We start from the raw sequence: 26917 nt of genomic DNA, 5'->3' as shown, positions 1-26917 counted from the left end.
CTGCAAATGTCAGGGCTTCTGATTTGTGTTTTAAGTCTTTTCTGTTCCATATCATAATTTTGTTTGGTTGGTTTATTCAGATATGCATTCTAAACAGGGTAGTTATGTTCTTCCTAGTAAGGCCATGAGTTATATGAAACATTTTTTATACTCTCGGCTCTCTCTTCCTAAAATATAAACAACTCTTGTTAGTATGGTAGAGTCTAGAATACTGCATATGAAAAAGCCACCCAAAATGAATAAAAAATTACAGTATCAAATACTAACTAGGTCCTGAGCATAATTTTGTTGTTGTTGTTGTTAACTAGTCAGCAATCAAAAATGGGAAAACTTCTAATATTGCTTCAGAACTTTAGAGATTTCTCAACCTTTTGCAATACCTTTATCTTAGATTTCTTTGATGCTGCTAAAAGGGAGTTATGCCAAGCTGTGAGACTTTCCTTGGGCTCCTTTGGCAAATCCATCCAAAAGAGGAAGGCTTTGAGCAGAGCTCTGGTGAGCACACCAGACAGAGGAAGTGCTGGTGTTGGAAATTATATAATTTTAACATTTTTAACCAACTTAGGTCCAGATGCTTGTTTGTCTTTGCCCAGTGGCAAGGAATGTAAGTTTCTTTTCAAAAGACACTGTTTCCTGGGCAAGTCCTGATGATTTTACATCTACAGCCTGGGAGCAGCACATGAGGATCTAATTAGCATTGAAGATGAAGGGATCAACACCCACAGGAACACAAATATTGAGAATTGTGTAATTTGGGAACAATGAACATCAAACCACTGAGTTTCTCTGGGTTTTGTTTGTATAAGTATGTGAAAAGTCTAGCAAAGAGCCATGTGTGATGGAATTATTTACTCTGCAATACGTGGATTAAATTATTTCTGTTCTACATCCTGGCCAGGACAACATCCTGTCCAGAACAAAGTAACACCTTAATTCTCTAACACTAAAAGTCATGCTGCAGAGTTTGGTTTTTATTCCCACAGTTTTGGTGGCACTGGGACTCTAAAAGCTGCTCAGGAATCTGTGGTATAACAAGCACTGGGGTCGCTTCTCCCTGCAGCACAGGAGACAGACTCTGATGGCCACCCTGGTCCCCAGGTCCTTCAGGGTGTCACTTCTCCCAAACCAACCCTTAGGCTGGGACAGAGATCTGGTCCAGCAGCTGTATGGAAAGTACTCTAACTCTGGTGTCAGCATATATGTGATTGAAGAATGTGCTACTTAAACCCTGGATCTAAAACTTTACTTGATGGTTTTCCAATTTAAAAACAGCAGTCCTTCAAAAACCTGTGTATATAGAACAAAAAAAACCACAAACCTTCCTCGGCTGTTTTTGTGCTCCTGCACTTCCTATTCAAAGGAATAGGTTTTTTGTTCAATTAAGTGTTCTGACAGTAGAAATTTGTCATGCAAATGTTCCCAGCCTCTCAATGAAAGCGGTGGGAGAAGCCAGGGTTTCATTTATCAGCACTGGTGCATCTGATGTGAGAACCATTTCCTGGAGGCTCCTGCTGCCAATTAACCAAATCAGATTTGCTGGTGGACTAACACTTGGTTTGCATCCACCTCAGCAGGAGTCTGGAGAGAAATCTTTCATTTGTAGTGGTTGTAGAAATCTTGCAGAAGGTTACTCTGTAAATTGTAGCTGGGCAGGGTTGAATTTTGCATTGTGACCCAAATTTTCTTAAAAATATTTCAGTGGCCAGAAAGGGCAGACTTCTTTCAGGCAGTGTTTTGTCTCTACATTTCTGTGTTCTGTCACTTGAGTTACCACTGGTTGCAGTCGCCAGTTATCTTCACATAGAAGGAATTTTTGCATGTGGATGGGGCCTGGTTTTAAGGGTTGCTGTACATCTACATAATAAAATCAGGTTATAAAGGTAAGTCACATCTGAGGGATGGGAGATACCATGGTCTGCAGCAAGGATCAGACAATTCAACCATTAAGGTTGAAAAGACCTCCAAGAACATCAACCATCAAACCAATCTGTCAATTAATCCACATCTCATCCACTCACTTCTTGAACACCTCCAAGGATGGGGACTCCACCTTTACCCTGGAGACCCCCTTCCAATGCCTCGCCATGCTTTAAGGGAAGTCAGTGTTTCTAAAATCCATCCTGAACCTACCCTGGAACAACCTGAGGCCATTTCCCCTTGTCCATCAGTAGCTGCCTGGGAGAAGACTTCAGACCCATCTTGCCACAAGCTCCCAATCCAGTCCTTCCTCCAAGACCAGGTGATGAGATGGGCAGCTTCCACCAAACCCTGGGTTTGTTCTGCTGCACTCTCAGCTCAACTCTGGCACCAGCAGATGACCAGCCCTGAGCTGGGCTGGGCTGAGCTGCCGTGCCACCCTTCCAGGATGGATGGGACTTTGGGAATATCCTCCAGGGACCAGCAGCCAAACTGAACATGGGCCCTGGAGCCACAAATTCTGGTTGTATCCTTCTCCCAGTAAAGGCACTTCCAAGGAAGTAAATTTATATTTGCTTGAGTAACAGCTAAGGCATCTGGGAATTGGATCTGGTTTCAGGTGTCTTTAATGAAGATCTTGGTTACCAGTGGAAAGATTCAATGAGCAGAAAGGATCCTAAATCACATCTTACATCAAGAGCTTCATAATTACTGCACATTCAACTGCAAGTTACAATTTTGTTTGCTCTTCAAATCTGGAAATAAACTGGGAGAGACTTCATATTACAAATGAGTAACGTAAGACTAGAGATCTCCTCAGGAGGACATTGTTGCTTTGTGTCCTACCTGGGACGCTGATCTTGGCCAAAAATCCTCCAGTGCTAAAAGAGAGCTGCAGCAGTCAGCACAGAGGGTGCTTCGACTGACAAACTGTGCTAAAACTCGATCCTAACAGAAAATGATAAAACTGTAGAGCCAAGACCTCCAAACTGTTCCAAAGGTCATAAAAAAAAAAAATATAAGCACAATAACTATATCTAAAATAAATTTTAAAATAAATAAATAAATAAATATTTTTTCAAAAAGGAAGAAAAAGAAAGATGTATGAGAAATATAAATCTGTCTGTAAATGGAGTTACTGATTACACATGTTCATGAGGTTGTCCCAATCACCAAACACTTCTATAAACACTTCTGTACCAATTACTCATCACTAATATCTCTAGTACATCTTTAGACCCTCTGCCATGCTAGCACCTCCCTTATAAATTGAATTCTTTGATTTGGGCAAAAAAAAAAATAAAACCAATCAAACCACACTTCCTGAGGAGCTGGTGAAGCTGAGATCTCCCCTGGAGGTGTCCCCTGGTGCTGTCCTGTGGTGGTGTTCATTAGGGTCCCCAGGACAAGGTGAGAGATGAGAATTTGACTCCATGTTCTCAGAAAGCTGATTTATTACTTTAGGATATTATATTGAAAGAAATGCTATACTAAAACTATACTAAAGAAAGAGAAAGGATACATCAGAAGGCTAGACAAGAATGATAATGAAAGCATGTGACTGACTCCTCAGTCTGACATGGTTGGCTGTGATTGGTCATTAATTAAAAACAACTCACATGGAACCAATCAAAGATGCACCTGTTGGTAAACAACCTCCAGACCACATTCCCAAGCAATCAGATAATATTGTTTTCATTCTTTTCTGAGGCCTCTCAGCTTCCTAAGAGAAAATCAGGGGCAGAGAGGATTTATTTTTCAGAAACCATCTCGGTGCCGCTGTCCCTACCTTGATGGCGGTGGAGGCGATCTGGATGTGGTGCAGCCGGCGCAGGGTGCTGTCCCTGTCGATGAAGTAGGAGGCTGCCAGCTGGTGCAGGGTCTCCAGGGTCACCACAGAGCTGTTGGCACTGGGGTCGCTCCCTTCTGACCTCTTGCTCAGCTTCCGTTTGTCCACAAAAATTGTGAGCGACTCCTCTCCTGGGCAGGGAGAGAGAAGCCCCAGCAGGCATCAGCAATGTGCAACAGTAAGGAGAGATTTTTGTAAACATTCAACTTGAAGAACATACAAAATATGTTTATTTCCAAGGTCACTTAGTACAGTCATTCTGTAGTGTTCTGTGTTGGCATAAAAGAAAATGTAAACACTGTAATACTTGGGATGTTTGCTTGTTTCCTTCTCTCATCGCTGATTTTAGAAGAAAGGCACCTTGTTACACCTTGTTATGAGCAACCATGTGCTTTCTAATCAATTCAGCAGTGCCTGAAATCTGATAGAACAGTTGCCTTGAACCAAAGTTTTCTAACTGAAAAATGTGGAGGTTTCAGAAAGTTGGTGTTTTTCCAAAAAAAAAATAGACGCTTCGGCATCTTGTGTTGTGGATTTCTCACTTCCTATCTCTTCGTAGAGATGCAGATAAATACTGTTGAATTCAGAAATTTTAATTTCTGTAAGATTATTGAAACCCAAAAATCTGACTTGCTTAACTGAGTTCTTAAAAACATTTTCAGAACACACCTACTGATACTGTCAGATTTTCCATGTTTATCGTCTAGTTCATGGATATATTCTTCTATGTTTCAGGCTAAGCAATAATTCGTTCATTTATTAAAGTGTTTAGGCAAAACTCTTTATATCACAAAACAAATTGGAAAAGTAATTTCTGGACCCAGTATTTTCTTCTGTGCAATTTATGTCCAAAATAAATTGGACAGCAGTAAATTTCCTCACTCTCAGAGCATGTGTTTGGTAACCTGCATCCTTCAGCATTTAGCTCAACAATTGATTAATAATGTCATTAAACCTGGATTTTAGGTTCTGAACAACTCCACTGAGTGCCTTTTCCTAGTTCCTGGAAAGGAAGTTACCCTGCTAAGGTCTGACTTGCCACTTGTGCTACTTTCACTCCTCACCCATCTGCTGCAGTGGCACCATGCCCGTGCAGAGGATGCCAACTTCAGATGGGATTATGTGCCAAAAAGTAATAGCTGTAGGAAAAAAATCTAGGATGAAAACATGACATCATCTTCAAAGGGAGCTAATCATGGTGGTGAGCAATGCTAAGTGAGGAACTTGTGCCTGTGTGCAGGACATCACCTCTGCTGGCCAATTCTGACTCACAAAATTTGTCTTTGGTTAACACAAGCACGCTCCTTGCTCCCCAATGTACATTATGTGTTTCCCAGTCTCTCAGAAATTCAGAGGACAGACAAGCCCTTCAGACCTTACACAGGCAAAACTTGCATTATACAGAAGCTTTTTATCTAATTAGACGTGGAGGGCTTGTCTAGAATATTCCTTTTGTCCTGGGAGGGACAGGTGGCTGTTCCAGCTGGAGCTTACCTCAGTTTCCACTACTACATTTATGCTTCTCCTCCTACAGTTTCCTAATGGGTCATTATTTTGTGCATGAAGGCATCAATGCAGGGATTAACTGCCTGAAGCTCCAAAGAACTAGAAATTAGCACAGCCTCCTTAAGTACCAGGATTTCTCCACCCAATTATTTAATCTTTCTCCTGTAATATGTGGACAAAGGTTCACAACTGCTGTGAGGAGGGAACTGGGAAAGCACAGCATACTCTAATGACCTGTCCCCCGAGAGAAATCTGCCATCAGAACCTGCTCTGGGTTCCAGCTTTGCTGGCATTCAATATGCAATAAAACCCATGCAATAAAACCTGATTTGTCACAACATGCCATGTGACTCCAGCCAGGAGGAAAGATGTTTCTGGATTAAAAGCAATGGAGTTGGCTGAGGTTGCAGCCAAGGGTCATGGGCTTTGTGCAGCTGTTTGTGGAGCTGCAAAGACAGGGTTTAGAATGGATTTTAGGAAGGAATTGTTCCCTGTGAGAGTGGGCAGGCACTGGCACAGGGTGCCCGGAGAAGCTGTGGCTGCCCCTGGATCCCTGGAAATTCCCAAGGCCAGGCTGGATGGGGCTTGGAGCAACCCAGTCCAAGGATGCTTCCAGCCCAGACCGCTCCATAGTTCTGTAGTATCAGAGAAGACAAAAGCACAACTCAGAGAGTGAATATTGTGCCAGCAACCAGTTCAGGCTGCACAGATCAGGTGCAAAATTTTCCTAGGAGCTTTCTCTCCATGTTTTCCCCTTTTCCAGAAGTCTGAGGTAGTTTGTTTCGATTAAAGTGGCTTTTGCAAGGTCAACCACCTTGCAATTTACAATTCATTGAAAATATAATGAATTGTAAGGGCAAAGAAACAAGGACTTAACACTGCAGAAAATCTCTGGAAAAGACTAAAAAATATAGTTTTTAGGTTCTTTGTATTTCATTATGACAGAATCATAGACTGGTTTGGGTAGAAAGGAACTTCTGAATTGTGTCCTGTTCTCTCCATGCCGTGGGCAGACCTTCCACTAGCCCAGGTTGCTCCATGCCCTGTCCAACCTGGCCTTGGACACTTTTTCTTTTTTATAAGACCTCTTAAGTCCTATAATGTTCCAATAAAGTCTCCCTGGAGCCTTCTCTTCTCCAAGCTGAACAACCCCAGCTCTCCCACCCTGTCACTGTAGGAAACCTTCTCCAGCCCACAGAGCATCCACCACACCTTGTTCTCATGTAAACACTTTTGATTGATCTGTATTAGTCTTTAATAGAGATTGTGGGGCTCCTTATACTTCAACAGAATTCTGCTAAGTTTTATTATTAAAACAGAGTTTGAGTTTTGTTCACATAAAAAAAAGCTCAGGCATTTTTCCATTCCCTGCTCTCCAGGAGCAGACAGCAGAACTGCAACAAAAACTCACATTTCAAAAACAAACAAACAATCAAACCTTGAAAAAGGACAGGGCTGTGTGTTGTGATGCTTTACTTTGATTAGAACATCTCAGGAAAAGAATGTTTGGACCTTGTCAGAGTTATCACATCATCCTATTTGCTTCATCCTGCTTGACCCTATGCTTTCCATGCAGTGGCTGTTGGGTGTGTTCTCGCAGGATCCCCTGGCATCCCCAGCCCTGCAGGCTCGGTCCCTGATGCCTCAGGTTTTAGCTTTTATATTTTTCAGAGTCTGAACTGCTTTAGTATGTAGTTCTGAGCTTCATATTAAGGACAGTAAGCTATCTTCACAGAGTAGGGAGACAAAACAATTCCTTCTCTAGCTGGGGACCAAGGACAAATGATCCAAATCTCAGGCCTAAGAGCACAAACAATGGAGAAATGAAGAGAGGAAAACAAGAAGGATGGGACTGCATGGGCTAAAACTGGAATTGGACAATTAACTGCAACATGCAAATGGAGCAGAACTGATCAAACTGAGAGACCCCGTGCCCAGTTGTGCATTTTGTGACCATTTTGGTTCATCTTGGGTGCAGCCCTGGCTGGGCTCCTGTGCTGCCCAAGGTGGATCCATTGAGGCCCTCTAATAAATCCTTCCTTTATTCTTTAACTCTGTCTAACCTCTGGTCTAGGTCAGGCTGCACAAGGCATCATCCCCACACCCTGACAGATATATTTGGGTTTTCATTCTTTGTAACCAGACTGAAATGATTTTGAATGCTTTCATGGCATCTCACACAAGAGATGTCTGTATCACACATCCTGGCTCATCACTGGCATTCCCAGGCACTGTGCTACCAGCAGGTGCCATCAGGGGCAGCTCAAAACTATTTGCTGCCCAAAAGACTTTTCACAGAGTTTTTCATCTGTCAGAGCTAATTGAGCTCTTCTAGAAAAAGTGGATTACCCTCTACATTGGTGCTGAGGCACCCCTGTCCCTGCAGAGCTTTGAAAAGGCTTCCTTCAGCACCTAGAGCTCCAGGGTGTGGGAAGTAACACTGCTAACTTGGATTTAGGGATGACAATTTGAGTTTTAAGTTCATTTGGAGAAAATTAAACCCATGCCAAAAGAGACTCTTGCGTCACATTGAAAACATGGAGGAATCTTGTTTTTCACTGGTTACTGTCTGCCACCATAAAACAGGCTCAGACATCCAAGCATCAGCTAAAAACAAGTGTGATTTAGAAAACAAGGTTATGAATTTTAAGGATTGAAAAGGAGTAATGACAGTGAACATTTATAAAACATGATTATTCAGCATCAAATCCTCCCAGCTGTGCTTTTCACAAGCTCCGAAAGCTGCATTTGCTCTCCTTCCCAAAATTCAAGAGACACTAAACTTCACTTTCTCAGGTTTAAAGGAAGTAAAATGCAAACACACAAAACAATTCCACATAGCCCAGTTGGGTGGTTCAAGAAGTGTCAGTCACTACAGGGATGATTTTTTGCCATGTGGAGGCTGTCCCTGACAGATTTTGTCACTGCAGGTGCAGGGGACTGATGCTCATGCTCTTCACTGACCTCGCCACAGTGTCCAGTCCTGGTCCCACCAGCCCTGGAATATGCAAGCTTATAACTTAGCTTCAATTTTTAATTCTTGCTAAGTTTATGGGAACATATTGTCCATGACATATATTTATAAATTCTACTAGGTCCCAACAACATGTGCTGTTAAAATAAAATAAAATAAAATAAAATAAAATAAGTATATGGGAATTTACCCAGATACACAACCTGCCTCAGACCTTTTAGATGTAAGGCTCCTAAATAAAAATAGGATTCAGAAAGTAGAAATTAATTTTGCCTTTGTCTTAAAACATATTCAGGAATTATTTAAATTATTTTAATTATTAATTATTTAAATTAAAAATATAAATCCCCATCAACGTGGTGGAATTGGAATAATGCTGTAACAACTGTAACTAAATATAACCATCTATTGAAGGAGTAAATATATTTTGTTATACATAACAATACATATTCATATGATTTAAATAGTTAGTGCTATTTTCTGCCTCAGTTGTTGAGAGACTGTTTGCCTGTCCCCATATCTTTGGAATAATAAAGGGATTATAGGCTTTGATGTTTCATATTTTCATCTGTAGACTGGGAAGTGGTAGGAAAAGGCAGTTATCCAAGCAGTTCCCATCACTTCATGTCAGAAAGAGAGGAAACAGGAATAAAAGGACAACACTCCAAGGTAGCCGTAGCCTAGCATAACCCACAGATGCCTGCTCAGAGCCCTCTCTTCATACACAGAAATGTATCTTACACAGGACTGAAGGTCTTTGCTCTATGAACTCCTCAAAGGTTTCTGATTAAATGAAACACCTCAGCTACTACCTAAATAACTACACCTAAATAAATACACCAGCTACTACCAGCTAGTGGAAAATCTATTTCTGTCTGGATCACCAAAGGTACCATTAGGGTTTTATCAGGTCATTTTCCCAAACTAAAGCAGATGCTGATGGAAATGCACAGGCTCAAAAACGATATAAATTAATGTCAGGCCAGATGTGGTATCATTTCCATGGTTCAAGTGAATAACAGTGCATGTTAATTCTATACAGACCATCTGTTTAAGGATTTAAATTTTTTCTTCATTAAGTAAACGGGAGAGGAAAGAAAGTTAATGTGTTTTGAGGTTTTTTTTTTTTTCCCTCTCCCCTTAGCTTCCATAATCTTAAATTCTGGAGAATTTACATACCTAGACGGGGGGTGTGACTGGTGTATGCAAATCAGATGCAAAATTTTCAAGTTTCTTTCTTACATCAGTCATTTGAGGCTGTGCCCTCCTTCCCTTATTTGCCAATAGTTTGTACCTTTCCTTGAGAGAATGCTATGGAAAGCAAAGGTCGCATCAGCAGTTAGTGCAAGAGCTAATAAATCCTTCAGAACCCATTGAGATTCACTGTTTTACACCACCTGACAATTTCCCCCATCTCTGCAGGCAGAATAATTCACAGCTCCGGGGGAATATTAATGAGGGGCAGAAAAGCTGGAAAACTGAAGGTGTAACCATCACTCTCGCAGGGCTGTAATCAGCGGAGGGAGGTTGGGGTCTAGCTGATCTGCCCACTCCTGTTAAGACTGTCTGTTTTAAAGACAAAATTACCTCCTTTCCTTCCGATTCACCAAGCCTTCAGCAGCATCAAGGGCTATTTCCTGACCCGGAGAGCTGAATGGATTGATGCTTTGGTAATGAACACCTTGAGCAAAGATGACTGACAATAGCAGTAAAAATAAATCGACTTGGAACCTTTCAGATGACCACTTAGGCAGTTGCCTAATGAGGTTCTGGTTTCACAAGAAGCTTTGGGATTGTCCTAAAAATTGGTTTATTCAGAGCAGTTTCCAGGTGCAAGGAGCTCTTCCTTGCAAAACCTGCTGTCCTCATCTTGCAAAGCACCCAAATCAGTCTTACTTCACCCAAATGCCTGGAACAAGAGCCAATCATTGTGGTGTGCTAATTATCCTCATCACCAACTCTATTGCTTTGCTAAATGGCCTTTTCTGCAGGAACAGCATTAAAGGGAATGGCTTTAAAGCAGGACGGATTCAGTTTTGTCCTCCTACATCCATCCCACAGCGGTACCCCAGGCTTCCCAACATCCTCCAGCTTCAAAGCTCACATCTGGTTTTTTGCAATCCTTTAAAGTGTAGCTCCAGCAAACTGCACCATCCTTGCATGATGTTGTGGACAGGCAGAAGAGGAAAGTATGAAAGCAAAACAAAAAATGTATAAATGCATAAGGAGAGAAAGTCATAGTAAGTGCTCAGTCCACTGGGTCATACAAGGTCCTTCAATCATGCAGCTCGTTATGGACTTTGGGCTTATGGCACCAGGAGATAAAATTTCCATAAGAAATAAAAGCAGTGAGAAATGTCACTTTCTACATTATCTTGTGGCAGCAAGAAATATAGAACTTTTTTCCCTTGGTTCTCATTTCTGGATGCCCTTGAGGAGTGTATTTCTGTGTTTGTGAATAAAGACTAGGGAATGTTTCACAAACAACCATGTGCAAGAGTTCCCTTTATGCTCAAAAAGGGATCTTTATGGAAACCAAATGGTCACAGAGGCACACAAATCTTATCACAGCCTCGTTCATTTGCCAAGTTTTCCTTTCTGTCCATGAATACAGATGATTGGGGATTCATTAGATAAAAGTACTGTGCACACTCCGTTTGGTCTTCTGCTTTTAACAAGCTACATAAGTGACAAGCTTTCACAATAAAACAACTTGTAATTAAAGGGAAAGTACTAATACATTATTAAAATAATAAAAAAATCTAATTATGTGTTAATCAAATGTGGACCAGCATCTGTGGGAATCCCCATTCAATCCAGCCAGAAAATGAGAACTAACACATCCAGGAAAGTATGGGCTTATTAGCTACCTCATGAAAGCTTTCTTAGAAATTACTAATTCCCTGTAATTATTGTAATTGAACCAATTTTTCAAAGTATTCAGCACCCATCCAGTGATAATGGAAGGCAGCAGGTGTGCCTCAAATCATGCCTAAATTGAGACTGGGGACCTAAATCAAACCCCAAGTTAATATGAAATCTCCCTTTGACTGCATTAAGCAGTGACAGAGCCCAGAAGCCAACTCTGTCTCCCTCTGAGTGAAAATTTGGGCAAGGCTGGGGCAGCTACTGCATTTTAGAGCCTTTCTGAGGTGAGAAAATGGTGCCCTACCTCAGCTACCCTGCAGCAAATGCTGAGGCTTTGGGGAGAATACTGAAGGTCTAAGCTAGAATTTTCAAATGTCCTCAAAGGAAACACCATTAAGTTTTAATTTTCTTAGGTCCAGACCTCCTGAAGGTTGTCAGCTCCGTGGCCCTATGGTGATCAGCGTGATGCTGCTGCTTTGAATGTAAAGATCAGCTGTGGTCATGTCAGAATGTTTTCTGAGAGCTGCTAGATCCAGTTTCACTTTGACAATGAATTTCATCACATGGCTGAGGAGCTACTGCTATTTACATTAGGTAATAATTAGTCAATAGGTAGCAATACTGAAAAATAATTTTTACCATTGGATAATCCTTGAAGTGGGATGCATGCTGCAGCCAAAGCTTTAGTTCTTATGCTTAATATTTTAAGGAACATTTTCTTTTTCTTCAGCATTTAGTTTTCCTATTCAAATGTGCCATGTGTTCTATACTCAAGAAATCAGTCATTTATAAAATGTGCATATTTACATGGAAAAATATTCAAAGTTATTAAAAAAATTCAGGGATTTCTCTTATAAATTGCAGGTCAACACACATAAATTGTTCTTCAAATTCTTGTGGTAAAGCCACAGAGGTGCTAGTTCCCAAAATAATGATAGAAATTAGCTCTTAATTTTTAAAAATAACTAGAGCAAGACAGAAATTCCTCTTGTTTCTCCAATGGTCTCCTTCAAAAGGAAGCCTCTGTGAGCCATTTGGGTTGTTACAGATCTCAGTTATCAGCCAAGAGAGACTAGGAGGGCTCTCGTTTCCTTTACAAATGGCTAGGATTTAGTTATGAAATGTATTAAAAAGAACCACTCCTCAGGTGAATAAAGGATTTCGACAAGCCTGTCCTGCTGGAAGGACACTCAATCACCAGAATTATCTTTAATATTATCACCCACAATGGGATAGAGCTGCATTTCTAAAATGTCAGTTCATTGTGTAATGCCTGGATGGGTAATCACAGGTAGTAATTATCTTTCATTCGGAACAATTTATACTCTCCTTTGAACATTAGGCCTCTTCACTGGATTTCTTCAATCCATCTGGTGACTGGATCCCAATTATCCATGGGGCTACCCTTTCCAGATTAGTCTGGGGGGACTGAAAGATGCAGATTCCATTAAGTTAATGGGAATGACATGGCAAAGCCTCATCATCCCATTTTGAAAATGCAGTCCCACTGGTTAAGTGAAGACTAATTCTAAAAAGGGCAGCATGACAATATACTTTTCCAATGGACAAAGTAGTTTAAAAGTCCCATAAATTAAAAGATTTGTTGGAAATACTTGCTACTGGTTTTCTGGCTCCATTTCTGCAGGACTGCAATGGACCCAGATATTTCTGTAAGCTGTTATTATGTTAATTGTTACAAGGACCACTTACAGAAAAAAAGAGTCACTTTTCTTAATTACCTCAGTGCAGAGAAAGACCCCCAAAAGAAATGGAGCTCAAGTAAGGTACCTCCATCTCAGCAACTGGATTTCTTCTCTTTTTCTGCACAAAATTCTACACCCAGCACCAAAAAAGAGGAGTGCCAAGAGTGAGCCAAATCTGCTCCCTCAGTGAGCGTTGTCCATCCTAGTGGCTTGGAGGAGGAACAGATGTGACCAGCACTTTTAGTCTTCTCCAACCAAGCTCACCCCCAACATTCCCAAGAAATTAACCCTACCTCCCAGGGTAGCTGAGAGCAGGAAATGTGTCCCATATTTCTTGATCAGGTTTTCTGTGATCTGCTGAAGGGTCGGGCGCCGTCCCAGCAGCCTTATGTTACGGAAGAACTCGGGGGCCAGTGGCAGTGGGGAGCCAAGGAAATTTCTTCTTTCCACAGCAAGATTGTTTACTTTCCAGCGGCCAAACTCTCTGCAAAAACAAAGCAGTTCTCATTCAGAAATGTGTCATTCAGACAAATGTCCTTCATTTGCAAACGACTCTGCTCTGCCGCGTAGCTGGGGGCGACTCGCTGGGAATTACAACGGGCCTTGACAGTGATACTCTGTCATGTGCTATAGACAGGAAAAGCAACGAGGGTTATTTATTAGGAGTAGGGAAAGTAGTCCATAATAAAATAATTGTTGGGGAAGAAATAAATAAAAACGAAGCCACTTAGGTTGCTGCTGCTCCTATTGGTTTTGTGTGGCCACTGATGTGAATATTGCTCTAAAACAACCAAATTTGGTAGAAACTGAAATTAAAGTAATGATGTACCCAATTATGGACCTGATCCAACAGACATTTTTGTTAGAACAAGGTAAATTTTAAAATTGTAACAAGGAAAAAATAAATAAAAATTAAGCCACTTAAGTTGCTGCTGCTCCCGTTAGTTTTGTGTGACCTCTGATGTGAATATAGCTCTAAAAAAACCAAATTTGGTAGAAACTGAAATTAAAGCAATGATTTCCCCAATTATGGTCCTGATGCAACAAGTATTTTTGTTAGAACAAGGTAAATTTTAAAATCATAACAAGAAAGAGCCCATCTTCTTTGCCTTTTGATGTTAAGTCACTTAGGTACATAAATTGGATAACCTAAAGCAACACTGTCACACCACATTTGACCTTACTGTGATAATTCTAGTTTACTATACTTCTGGCCTCCATTTTGAGAAAATACACAGATAGAAAGACTGATTCCTAAAAAGTGATGATGTTTCAATTGTAAGAGGGATACAAGTGAATTCAAAGACTTGCCTCCTTCCCCCCTCCAAAGTAAATCAATGACAGCAGGGAAAACAAACAAGCTCATTGCACAGCAATAAACACATCTTTTATTAATTTACTTGCCAATTAAGATACCAGATAGAGCTATTAGTGAGAAGGACTCATTGTCCTCAAATCTAGACAGGACAGGCAGCCTTGGCAGTAACTTGGCTTCTCCCGGATACAGAAATAGCAGTTTTGGGTACAGACTCTGGGAATTAAGTGCAAGGCACCTGAGGACTCAGCCACCTCTTTGTTGAGTCTTTTGTAGAGCAACATCAATTAGGATTCCTCTTAGACAAGATTGTGGAAAAGCAAAGAGCTTAGTGACCGTGCAAGATCCTGCTGATGGTCCCAGGTAAATAGAGAGAAATGCTCAGGTACAAAATTAACACAGAAGCAGGAATCAAAGATACAGTAAAAAGAAAAAGAATATTTGAGGGCTGCCAGAAACCAGGGGCTGCCAGCAGCTGAATGACCAGGGCTGTAACACATACTCAACAGTGGGATTTTTTAATACTTTTAAGTCCACAGTTAGCAGCAGAACCCAGATAAATACATTTTTGTGTAGCCCTTCTGCTTTCCAGCATCCTCCTCTTCCTCTCCCAGATCCAAACTGCCTTTCCTCTCAACACATTCTGGAAGATGCCATTTTTTAATCAAAAACAAATGAAGAATGATGGTAGGGAGAGATTTCTGTTACATAACTGAAATTGAATGTGATTTACCAGTCAAGGGCATGAGGTTAAACAAGACCCCATAGTTCTTAAAGACTCTACACATCACCAGTGTGCTAAATTGGTATTTGAGAATTGCTTTCTGATAGGGGATTTTCCATCTTAGTTGTCAGGTCTTGAAGTTTTCTCTCACAACTTTCCTTTCCTGTTAGGAAACTCGAAAACCTATAACTTCTATTTGCAGCTTTTATGGAACTACTATATATGAGTAGAGAGAAATGAAAAAATTGCACACAAATATTTTTTGCCTGTAAAGTGAAAAAGTCCTCATTGTGTATATTGATCACATTCATGCAGACTCTAAAAACAGTGAATTACCCTGCACTGTAAATGTAATTTTCAACTGAAAAAACAAACCAAACCACCAAAATATAGATCAATTACAAAAAAAAAAAAAAAAAGATTTTGTTGTTTAAATTCTCTGCTTTCTGGTAATATTTTTCATTTGAATATATAAAAAAATATTGGTTAACTGTAGTTCCTGAACAGACCAGCAAGACAGACTTGCTTTGGCACCAAGAAAATATTACAAGTTTTATGTTGTAAAATATTTATTTTATGCCTTGAGGAAACCTTTTGTTCTAAGCTCTCTATATGAGCTGAGGTTCAAACACAATATGAACAGAAAAGATACAATTCTTATAAAAGACAGTTTTCTGCCACCCTTGATATGATTTTCATTGTCAATATTTAAGGACAGAGAAGACCATCCTAATCCCCTCAACCTGCCCCCTTTTTGGTGAACCCCACCAAATGCCTCTTGCTGTCACACCTTTGGGACTGGGAAGAAACTGACCCCCAGAAAAACATCTACATCTTGATTTAAATTCTGAGGATTTCTCAGAAATCCTCTACAATCTGTTGTGGCATTTAACTACAGAGGGTGCATTCTATTTTCAGTTTGAATATTGCCAATTCCAGTGTCCAATTTTTAGAGCTCTTAATACATGCTGGGCAACTGAAATTTTTTCTAAATATTAAGTACATTCTGTGCAAGTAATTACAGCTCTTGTCTGAATCCCCTCTTAACCTTGAGCTGAGCCCACTGCCATCCTTGGTGTCTCTCTGTCAACAGTGGGCTCAGAAATTATGTCCCACAGCCCTTCTCCACAAGCAGCAAATCCTTTCTTGGAAGAGTTAAACTGGAATCAATGGCCACATTCATGACAAATTCAGAAGAATTTCCAAGTTGAGGTTGCCCTGACCTACTACAAATCATTTATTTACTGAATCCAGGGACTGGGTTATTCTGGCACTGAGAGAAACTTGCTTGGCTTAAACAAAACTGAGTTCCTTCCACAGTTTTTTGCTACAGAAGGATTTCTTTTTTGCTGTAGGTTTAGAGATGTAGTAGGCAAATGCTTTTGTAAAAATTTTGTCTTTAGTTATTTTTTTTTTGGTTCAGAATGTACCAATGGGAGCATTTATTAGTGCAGCAAGTAATCATCCTTTGAAATTCACTGTTGAGGAATCTGGGGGAGTAGAATATGGAAGATGGAGCCCTTTTAAAAAGATGACAGTTTTATAATTGCGCCCCAGACAGAGCTGAAGCATTTAGAGATTTTAGAAAACAGCTTTTTTATTTTGCTAGAGTCTTTCTTAAATGAAGTATTTTAGAATATGGAGAGATGAAGACTTAAACTCTCTGGGAGAGACAAGAAGAAGATAAAATAGGGATGCAGGGCACTAAAAGTGTCTTCCTGTCTTCAGGAGCAGGGATACCTGGATTTGGACAAGAGAGAAGTGATGAGCAACTTCCAGAGCTGAGGAAATATTTCAGACTTCAGAAGGAGCTGGATTTATGAGAGCAAAGTGCAGGAGCAGGGTAAGAACTGGGATGATGTTCAGGGTGAGGTGTTATGGTGCATTATTTCTAGCACATTGAGTGAGGAGGTTTTCACAAATGCTTTCTGGGTCACTAGTAGCTCCTAAAATTAGAGTTGATTTCCCTTTTTAGCAATGTCATTGAGTAAAATCATACCCTTATCTTCCTTTATATATGACATATAAATATGTCTATCTATATACCTGTCCATATATAATTTATGGTTTTAATCTTAATTTCACTTTGCAACCCTCTCTTGTCACACCTTTCTTTACCTGTTTGTCTTGCAGTCTCTATAACACAAACTCTCCAGCCCTAAACATTTTGTTTAGTGCCCAATGTACATTATTCCCCTTCCAAAATCAAGATCCTGCCCATTGCCAAAGGCACACCAGCAGGTCTGATGGAGTTCATAATCTTACTCTGAGCAGAGAAAATGCTGCTTTCCAGAGCCGCTGAGTTCCATCCATCTGGAGAACACTTCCCATGGAATAACAGGGCACCTTCACTCTTGGATGGTGAGAACATGACAGCTTTGAATGGGCTGGAATGACAGTGGCAGCTTGAATCCAATGTTTTCCCATGCAGCTGCAAATGGCAGAACAGCTCATTGAGGGAATAGATGGTGGTTTTTTCCTCCTACCTTCTTTAATAGCCTCAAGATTTCAGAGTCAATAATCTTACTCTGAGCAGAGAAAATGCTGCTTTCCAGAGCCACTGAGTTCCATCCATCAGGAGAACACCTCCCATGGAACAGCACGGCATCAATGTTGGCTGCTGCTCAAGAAATCTGATTTTCCGCTGAGAACAAACACTGGGGCTAAGAGAAGCTTGCCCTTTCCTACTCTTCCTCTTCCTCTGCTCTGTAAGAGCCCAGCCCAGCAGCCTCCTTGATGCTCTCAAGGAGAGAATGGCAGGTGGATGTGCTGCCCATCTATTTCCAGGGTGATTCACTGCATGGAGCTCTCCAGTGCTGCAGGCAAAGCCTGCTGTGGAGAGGGATGATGGCTCAGAGTTCCCAGGCTTGCACGAGAGAGAGGAAATCAGTCAGGCTGACTCCTCGGATGAAGCCTATAATGGAATCATGTTATTATCATAAGTAGTGCCCCAGGGCATGGGCAACATTCTCTCCATCTTCCCAGATTTCAGAGCCATGGATTTGCATGTGCTGCCCCAAATCTGATCCCTGGCTGCTCCAGGGAGCTCCCATGAAGAATGACCAGAGTCAACAAGGGATAAGAAGAAGCATACTTTAAAATGCAGTTGTCATTTCAACACTATTTCTTTTATTAATGACATTGAGAGAGATGTTTAATCTCAGGAAACCATTGGTGTTCTGACAGGAAAGACCTGTTAGTAAAGCATCATACAAGTTTTGGACAAGTTTTTCTCTTCAAAGAAGCTTGAATTGCAAGTGGATCTGAAAGGAATGCTAGGGCTGTCAATGTCTCTTTTGAGTTCCAGGCCATAGCTTTTTTCCAAATGTGTACATTAATTATAGACTTGCTTCTATCACTGTATTCATTTAAATACAGTTCAAATCTTATGGCATGGGGAGTTATAGAATGCTCTCTATAAAACAACTAGATAAAGGAAATTTTTTAAATGCCATTGTACTCTAAAATGGTAGTGTGAGGAGATTTGAAATGGAAATATGATCTCCTCCATTGCAGTGACTAAATCAGCCTATAAAGAGATTTACTGCGAGTTTGATAGAACCTTCCTAAGGTCAACCACTCACAAAACAGAGCCCAAGCAAAATTAACAATGCTAGGCCTCATTTGAAGTAATTTGTTGTGTTTTATAAATCAATATTACTACTGGTAAGCATAAATGTCACTGAATAATATTGTGGCATAATGTGGAGAACACTCTTGGAAAATGAATTTCATACAATTTCTAATACAAAAGAATTCTTCTGTGTTCCTTTCCCTTAATGTCTTCTAAATGAGGCACCTTCACTCTTGGATGGTGAGAACATGACAGCTTTGAATGGGCTGGAATGACAGTGGCAGCCTGCATCCAATGTTTTCCCATGCAGCTGCAAATTCTGCTGTTGGCAGAACAGATCATTGAGAGAATATTTGGTGTTTTTCTCCTCCTACCTTCTTTAAAAGCCTCAGGATTTCTAATGCCTGAGGCCATGGTTTGAATAAGGCCAAGATGAGATGAAGGCAGTTTCATTTTATATTAAGCTTCTACCTGCTAAGAGTTCCAAAACAGGAAGCAGATAAAATATTTGCTATGGAGAAAAAAAAAAAAAAAACTTTTAAAGAGAGAATTCACCCAGATCTAAAACCATGTAATATCCAAGACTGTGTTATTCACAGATTGGCAAGTGAAAAATAATTCTCCTTACCAGCACAGGTCATAGAACTTTCAATGCTTATTACAATCAGTTAAACAATGGACAATATGCCAAAATCCTTACTAAATGCTTGTTATGGTTGATTTTTCTATCCAAGGTGAAAAAGAAGGGAATTAGTTACATTGTGGCTGAGCAGCCTCCTGAAAATCTCTGCCTCTGTATGGAGACATGACAATAGAGAAAAACACTGCAATATGAGCAAAGTAAACAGAACAACCTCTCTGGAGGAAAAGAAGCAGATAGCACAGAACACATCTCATCTGTGTCCCTTAACATTTTCAATTATCTACATGTTTTATCAGAAAAAAACCCATTCAAGAAATAATAAGCTCCTTTTAAACATATTTGCCCTCAATGAAATGGAAAGTATTTCTTCATCAGCTTTATGCTTGTAATTGTCTGACATTTTGCCAAGGTCAAAACAGAAAGTTTATTAAACATATGTATTTTTTTTCCATATTATTGCTTTTACCTTGCATTGAATAAGCACTATCAGTAGGATTTCTTTTAATCCTAATATCTTTTTATCCTAGTAATTTTTTTTCCTTTCTATGCCTTTTTTGCCTTATCAGCTTCCTAGCATTTGAAATTCTACTTCCAGAACTAGAATCCATCAGTATCAGCTACACTATCTTCTTGCATTATGCATATGAAATACGTGCAAGAGTATTAATGAATTTTAATACAAAAAGTACATACATTATACCTAGAATGTACTCAGATATATTTCTTTTTTATGACTCCTGATAGTCAGATTACTGAGTCAGCTACTGGGATATCAATGATTTCAAACTTCTCGCCTGTCATGAGCATCAAAAGGGGCACAAGAGGGAGGGATGTGGCTTTCCTTTTGTGCATGTCTCACTGATATTTAGGGTCTATCCAAGGGGGAATTTTTTCTGTATCTGGTCCTGTGGTGTTGTTTGCCTTTTACCCAGAGTCCATGATTAACTTCCCAACACCTTTGTGAACATTCATTCAGGAGCTCACCATCCACATATTTAACTGGACCTATATTCATACAAAGGTATTTTGTAGCTCCGTATGACTAAATCTAATTTACCTCCTGTCTCAGAGGCAGCTCAATCACTAAGCAGCACAGAATAAAGCAGAAATGCACTTTCCAAGAACATGTTACAAATAACACAAAGGATAAACGGCAAGTACAGGAGGAGTAAAAACACTTCAGAACTCTGAAGTGTTTGTATGAACCATCTGAGTGAGGAACTTGTGAATGATCTTGTAAGATGTCACCAGTGTGCACAGGCTTGTAAGCAAGGGTTAAATTACAAGTAAATGATTCATGAGCTCTGCATGTCGGGGAGCAGAGGGGAAAGGGAGAATTCCCAGTAAAACCCTTGCCTCTGCTACATCTGAGATGGAAAATGAGTGGGATGCTTGGGAGGTGTTTCCTACAGGCTGAGTAAGCAGGAAACAGATTTTGCACCTCTTTTCTATTTCTGGGGTTCATTTTCTCAGATGTGCTCTGCCCTGTAGTGCTTCTAAGTGCATGCAATGTGTGGATATACACAAGGGGCCTGATCCAGAAGTAAAAGTCTCTCCCAATAACTAGAAATCTGTATTTAGTCCAAAGGGGAGATCTGTTGAGCAATACCAGTACATTTTACATGGATTCTTTTAAGCATGGAAGTACCCTCTACTCAGAGGTAAATGCCAAGAGGATAGGGACAGACCCTTCAGTGGTGCCCAGGAACAGGACAAGGGGTAACAGGCATGAACTGAAACACAGAAAGTTCCGTCCAAATATGAGGAAAATCTTTTCAGGCTGTCCAGAGGAGCTGTGGATTCTCCTTCTCTGCAGACACCCCAAACCTGCCTGGGTGTGACCCTGTGCAGCTGCTCTGGTGACCCTGCAGGGCTTGGACTTGGCCCCTTCCAACCCCAGCCAGTCTGGGATCCTGTAAAAATTATAATAACAGCTTGGGTTTACAGCCTGAAGGTAAGATGGTGACATATTTGGAGACAAAAGTAGTTGTCCATCCAAATAATTACAATAGTCCATTCTCACTGGTTTATATATTTATTTTTCCCTGCAAAAAGTATTGATTTCATGGTTTGTCATATGTCCTGGAGGGATTGGAACATTGTTCCTTCTCCCTTTGGCAATATCAAGAGAGTTTCCAACACCTTGTACTGGCAAGCTCAAAGCATCCTTCTTTCCCAGTTCACACCAGCTCATAGGAATCATTTATTATCTAAAGAGGTAACAGATTTGATAAAATGGTGCACTTGTTTAGACTGGCAGAAGACAAATGAAATCCAAAAAATTCCTCTACTGGAAAATTCTTGCTTTTTTTTTTTTTTCATTTTATTTGTGACTGTTATGAAAGCCAATATTGCCTGAAATTCAGTGTGAGGAAAAGACATGGATTTATACTTTGTAAATGGGTAAAAGACTGTTTCACTTCCAGAGAAGAAGGTATCTTGCCTATAGCTAAAACAGCAGTTAACCTTTGAAATGGAGAAGACTGGCCTGGAAAAGAGTTTTTTGACACTATAAGGAGAAGAGTTATTAGAAAGAGAAGCAAAAATCTGGTTTTGCCTAACCTTTAGAGCCAATTGATATTATGGTCCTGTCCCTGTAGCTAATTGTAGAGGAAAAAAAAATTATGGATCTTAAGAAAATGAAAGTCAAAAGTCTCTGGAACTCTCATTGGGGCTGGACTTTGGGGATTCGGCTACACCTTATACTGCTTCCAAATCAGCATGAAAATCATGTTCTTCTTCAGTCTCTTTTTGTCCTGACTGAAAACAAAAAGAATTGAACCATGTTTTTTGTAGAGATAAGGAAGAAATTTGAATCTGTGGAAGTGTTTTAGTGCATAAATCAACACATGAAAATACAGTTTATGAAGAATGAATCAGCATAAAGATCTGCTGGAGAAAATAAAACAGAGCAGAGGATTCATAGATTCAGTGTTGATTGATACTCACAGATGAATCACAGGGGAAACACAAACTGCTAAAATTCTTCATCATTATGTGATACAACTCACAGTCTCAAAGTCTTTGAAATGCCTTTTATTACCATTTTTACAACTTCTGTTTCAGAACTTCAAATTGATCTGCAGAATTGGGCAATGGAGAGGCTACAGACAAGCCCACACCGTGATAAATGATTTAAAGTTCCAAGGGGGTGCTCTTGCTCACCTTAGCTCTCGTTTGAAAAATGAGGCACAGCCAGGATAAGAATTCTGGCAGTGCTGTGAGCAGCCGTGACCTCCGTCTACCCCATACCCAGAGCCAAATTAAAAAACCTTTATGACCTGGATAGTGTGGCAGGGAATATGAGTCCTTAAAGCCTTTGGAAAGTGTTCGCTTGCTTGTTTTGGGATGTTACTGATGCTCAGGATGGGCTTGTGCCTGCTGCCACAGAGACCAAATTGCCTTCTATCCAAAACAAAAGCTGATGTTACCCCTGGCTGCCTGCAAGAGGGAAAAGGTACCTAAATTGTTGGTTTCAAACAAAAATATATAGTCTCTAATATTTTCTCAAAGAAATACTGATCCAAAGCCTTATTTATGAAGCTGTATATAAAATTCAGAATTGTTCCTTTTCCAGGAGGAATGTTGTATAAACTTAACCTTCTACAGTGTGCATTATTTGGCTCATTTTCTATTCAATTTATTAGTTTATCCTTCCAAAGTGGAGGCTTTTCGTCTCCAGTTTGATGCCAGCAGTGCTATTTTCAGCACTGATGGATGACAGTTACTTAACCTGCACTTGAATTTATAAAGGCAGTTGTTTCTACCAACCCTCTGGGATGATTCTGGCTTCACACAAGTGTAAATCTCACAAACACATGCATAAATGTTGCCTTGATATTGTGAAATATAACATCTGCACTATTGTTGTCTGTAGCAGTTCAAATTATTGAAAGGAGTAGGAGGTAAACCCAAATACTTCCTGAAAATACTTTGGTGTTTTATTTGTTTGTTCTGGCTTAGCTCTTGGGGGAATGTGCAGATGATCTTCTTTGCATCTAAATGTTCTCTTCCTATGCAAGTGATGTTTCACTGGTAGCAGGAAATGCTCAGATCTCTACATGCACAAAAAAATTAATTCAAAATTTCTTATTCAGCATATGAAAATGTTTCTACCACAGCAAAAGATGAGTCTCTGTGAGGAAAAACTACTTGTATTAATTCCAAACTAAATCTGGAATGTTAGTTTATTTAAAATGGTCCTGGTGTTCTTCCTTTTTCCAGTGGACTAAATTGCAACTATCTCTAAAGAAGCAGTGGAATTGCACTGGTGAGCTAAACAGAGAATCAGGGCAAGAAAATTGTCAATATAATTCCAGATTATAAACACAGAGCTTCCTAGTGCTCTTAACTGAATGAAAGCATTTAATGGGAGTTCAGTTAATAATTTCTGCAACAGGAACAGTGAAGTGTTAAATGTGTTCTGTGAAAGAAAAAAGCCTATATTTATCTTACTTTATAGAATCACAGATTCATGGAATGGTTTGGGTTGGAAGGGACCTCAAAGCCCATCCAGTGCCACCCCTGCCATGGGCAGGGACACCTTCCACTGCCCCATGTTGCTCCAAGCCCCATCCAGCCTGGCCTTGGACACTTCCAGGGATCCAGGGGCAGCCACAGCTTCTCTAGACAACCCATTCCAGTGCTTTACCACACTCACAGGAAAGGATTTCTTCCTAATATCTAATCTAAACTTGCTCTCTGTCAGTTTGAAGCCGTTCTCCCTTGCCCTGTCCCTCCAGTTCCTGATGAGTTGTCCCTCTCCAGTTCCCTGGAGCCCCTGCAGATCCTGGAAGGTTCTGTGGGGTCTCCACACAACCTTCTCTGCTCCAGGCTGAACATTCCCAGCTCTCCCAGCCTGGCTCCATGGGGGAGGTACTCCGGAGCCCGTCATGGCTCCTCTGGACTTGCTCCAACATTTCCACATCCTTCTTACATTGAGGACTTCAAGACTGGACATAAAGCCCCAGGTGGGGGTTTCACAAGAGCAGAGCAGAGGAGGAGAATCCCTTTCCTTGACCTGGTGGTCACAGTGCTCTAGATGAGCCCTGCACTCTGCTGGTTTCTGGGCTGGGAGCACTCAGGACCAGCTCATGGGGAGTTTTTTCCCCAGCCAGCACCTCCAAGTCCTTCTCCCAGGGCTGCTCTCGGTCCCTCTCTGTTGGTAATTTGGGATTGCCCTGACCCAGGTGCAGGACCTTGCACTCCACTTTGTGGAATCCATGAGGGTCACAGAACCCCAACCTGTGCAAGCCCTCTGGTCCATCTTTCAGTCCTTCCTGAGTGGTAGGGATGTGGAAATTGCACAAGGTGGGGAAACAAACAGGGAAAAAAACCCTTCAGGTCTCTGGGAATCATACAAAACTGGGTGCATCAGCTGGTAATGCACCCTGTTGTACATCCATTAGAGAGTTAACATTCTGTATGCAACTAGACCTATTCTGAAGCTCACCCTACATTAAAAATTCTGAGAAAATTACTTAACCCCTCTACAGAGTGCAAATATAAGCTTTTTAAAGAAGCTGTAAATAGAATGAGGCCGTACATATTTAGTATTGTAAAATATTTGTATTGAAAATGCATTACTATAAAATTTCTGTGCCTCTGAATTCATTTCATTATCACTCCCAGCACCTTTGTAGAAGAGGTCTTAGAGAGAAAAATAAAGGTGATTTTGGAAAATTTCAAATGGGATATAAACAGCAGAAGGAGATAAAATAGTATTAATAATGCCATGTAATTATCATTTACACTGTAGATTTTAGATATAAAACCAGAAGTCCTGACACAGAGTGGGAGGGACTGAGACTTTGGGCACCCAGTAGAGGTTGGGACAAGAACTGCAGACCAGGGACATATTTTACAGCCAAGAGGAGCAGTACATGACATATCCTCCCAAACATCAACTATGGGCAGGGTTACTCTGCCTTTCTCTTCATTTTTTTTTCATGGAACATGAGTGTTAACATACTTGAGAGCAGCATAAGATATGCAGGCTGGTTGAAATTAAGAATAGGCAGAATAATGTAACAAAAATTAGCATAAAGATTATTACTTATTTTCTGGGTATATTTCAGTTTGAGGTTGATTAGTCAATAATTTCAGATTATTTGTCACAGTTTAGCAACTGTGCTCTGGACCACATTGTCCTGGCTGCTGTTCTGCCTCAGGCTCAGAATAATGAAGGCCTACATGAACGTTGCAGGTTTTTCCTAGGAAGCTTCCTTAGGAAGAAACAGAATGAAACATACAGGTCTAGAAATAAACCCAAGATTAACTGACTTCCCAATCCATATGCCCAACAGACGTGATGATGTTTATTCTCCAACATTTTTGGATAAGGAACAACGCTGAGCAATTACCAGGGATTCAGTTTTGGCCAGAATAAATTTAACATTTGCTCTTAATGTCTCGGCCAAGATGATTTTTGTTTGGTTGGAGCACTCAGCAGCTCTGCAATGCTGCCAGGAAAAAACACCAGCGTACCTCTTGCTTTCCCTGAATGGAGATTAAGTGTTAAATATAGTCCAGTATTTTATGAGTAATAAGAATATGTTCCATTAAATGAAAGGTGTGAGAATACATGAGGTCATTTATACTTACGGGCAACGGTAGAGCCAAAGACAAATCTGCTGATTTGAACAGTTATGAAATCTTGCCCTTTGAACTACCAGCTTGAATACAGTTTAAGGGGTAACAAAACAAGAATTTTTGCCATCTGATACTTGGCAGTGACCAGAGTGAAGAGACCCTCAACTTCACTTTCTGGGGGAAATATATCAAAATATTGCAGGAGCAAGCTAATCAGCATATTCATAAACAGTCTCACAGAAAACAAGGCAGAAACTGCATAACACCGGGGTCTACTCTTCCTGTCTCACTGCATGTAAGCAATGGGAAAAAGAGACAGGATGGTTGGAAATTTCCTTTTACAGAGAGAAATGCTCACTTTGTGCTGCTAGTGCCTTGAGTTGTCCTGTATGAGAGGAATAGTGGATTTGTCTTTACAAACAAGCCGTGGATGTGCTAGTAGATAAAACTAGCACTGGGAGATAAAAGAAACAATGGAAGGGTTCCACTGATTGACGGATGGAAGAAGATATTTGTTTTACAAATAAACTTTAGGTTTGCTGATAAACAAAATTAGACATTGAAAGATGAAAGAAACAATAGAGAAGAAAAACTCCTAAATTCTATAAGAATTAAAAATTAAAAGGGAGGGTTATACATTAGAGAGGAATCTTTGGTATCAGGTGTTCTGGGAAGTCAACCTTTCAAGTACCTCACCCAATGGGGAAAGAGAGAAGGGAATTGCGGCCAGGAAATTGGGATAAAAAGGGAGGCTGCATCCTCCAAAAATTTGAGAGACCCTAGGGGGATTCCCCATGGCCTCTCCCTTTATTCCAATAAAGCCAAAAAGGACTCCTCTGTCTCCTTTTTGGACATGAACCTCTGATGTTGAGCTTGGACTCCCCTTGCCACGGAGTCACCTTGATGCCTTAAGTTTTACCTTTCATATTTTCCAGATTCTGTACTGCATTGTTATATAACTCTGAACGTCATATAAAGTGTTAGCAAGTTCTCCTCACAGTTTAGTTTGACAAAACAATCCTTTTCCAGCCCTAGAACCAAGGACATTATTGCAGTTTCAGGCCCAAAAAATATAAAAACCAGCAAATTGAGGAGAGCAAACTGGGAGGATGGGACTACATAAACTGGAGATGTAATTGGACAATTAACGGCAATATGGAAATGGAGCAAAACTTATAAAAGCGTTTAAGAAAATATAAGCTTATAAAATTTTAAAAATTTATTTTAAAAAACCCCCAAACTTATAAACTTGT

The 26917-nt window shown here is 40.3% G+C and overlaps 1 protein-coding gene across 2 annotated transcripts in view; it reads right to left on the bottom strand.

The window, feature by feature from the left end:
- The window catches only part of BRINP3 (BMP/retinoic acid inducible neural specific 3), a 198016-nt gene that overhangs the window by 76423 nt on the left and 94676 nt on the right, over nt 1-26917 (bottom strand). For both annotated transcript variants that reach the window (XM_054285676.1, XM_054285677.1), the window contains exons 3-4: nt 13111-13301; nt 3707-3897 (exon numbers count right to left, since the gene is read on the bottom strand). In XM_054285676.1, coding sequence (XP_054141651.1) covers nt 3707-3897; nt 13111-13301 — 382 coding nt within the window. The remainder of the gene's footprint in view (nt 1-3706; nt 3898-13110; nt 13302-26917) is intronic.

Source organism: Melozone crissalis, unplaced genomic scaffold (assembly GCF_028551555.1).
Source record: "Melozone crissalis strain CALT ecotype California unplaced genomic scaffold, PUWL_Pcris_2 ptg000045l_1, whole genome shotgun sequence".
Taxonomy (NCBI): Eukaryota; Metazoa; Chordata; class Aves; order Passeriformes; family Passerellidae; genus Melozone; species Melozone crissalis.
The sequence above is the reverse complement of the archived record's forward strand: the minus strand, read 5'-3'. Positions and strand labels throughout refer to the sequence as shown.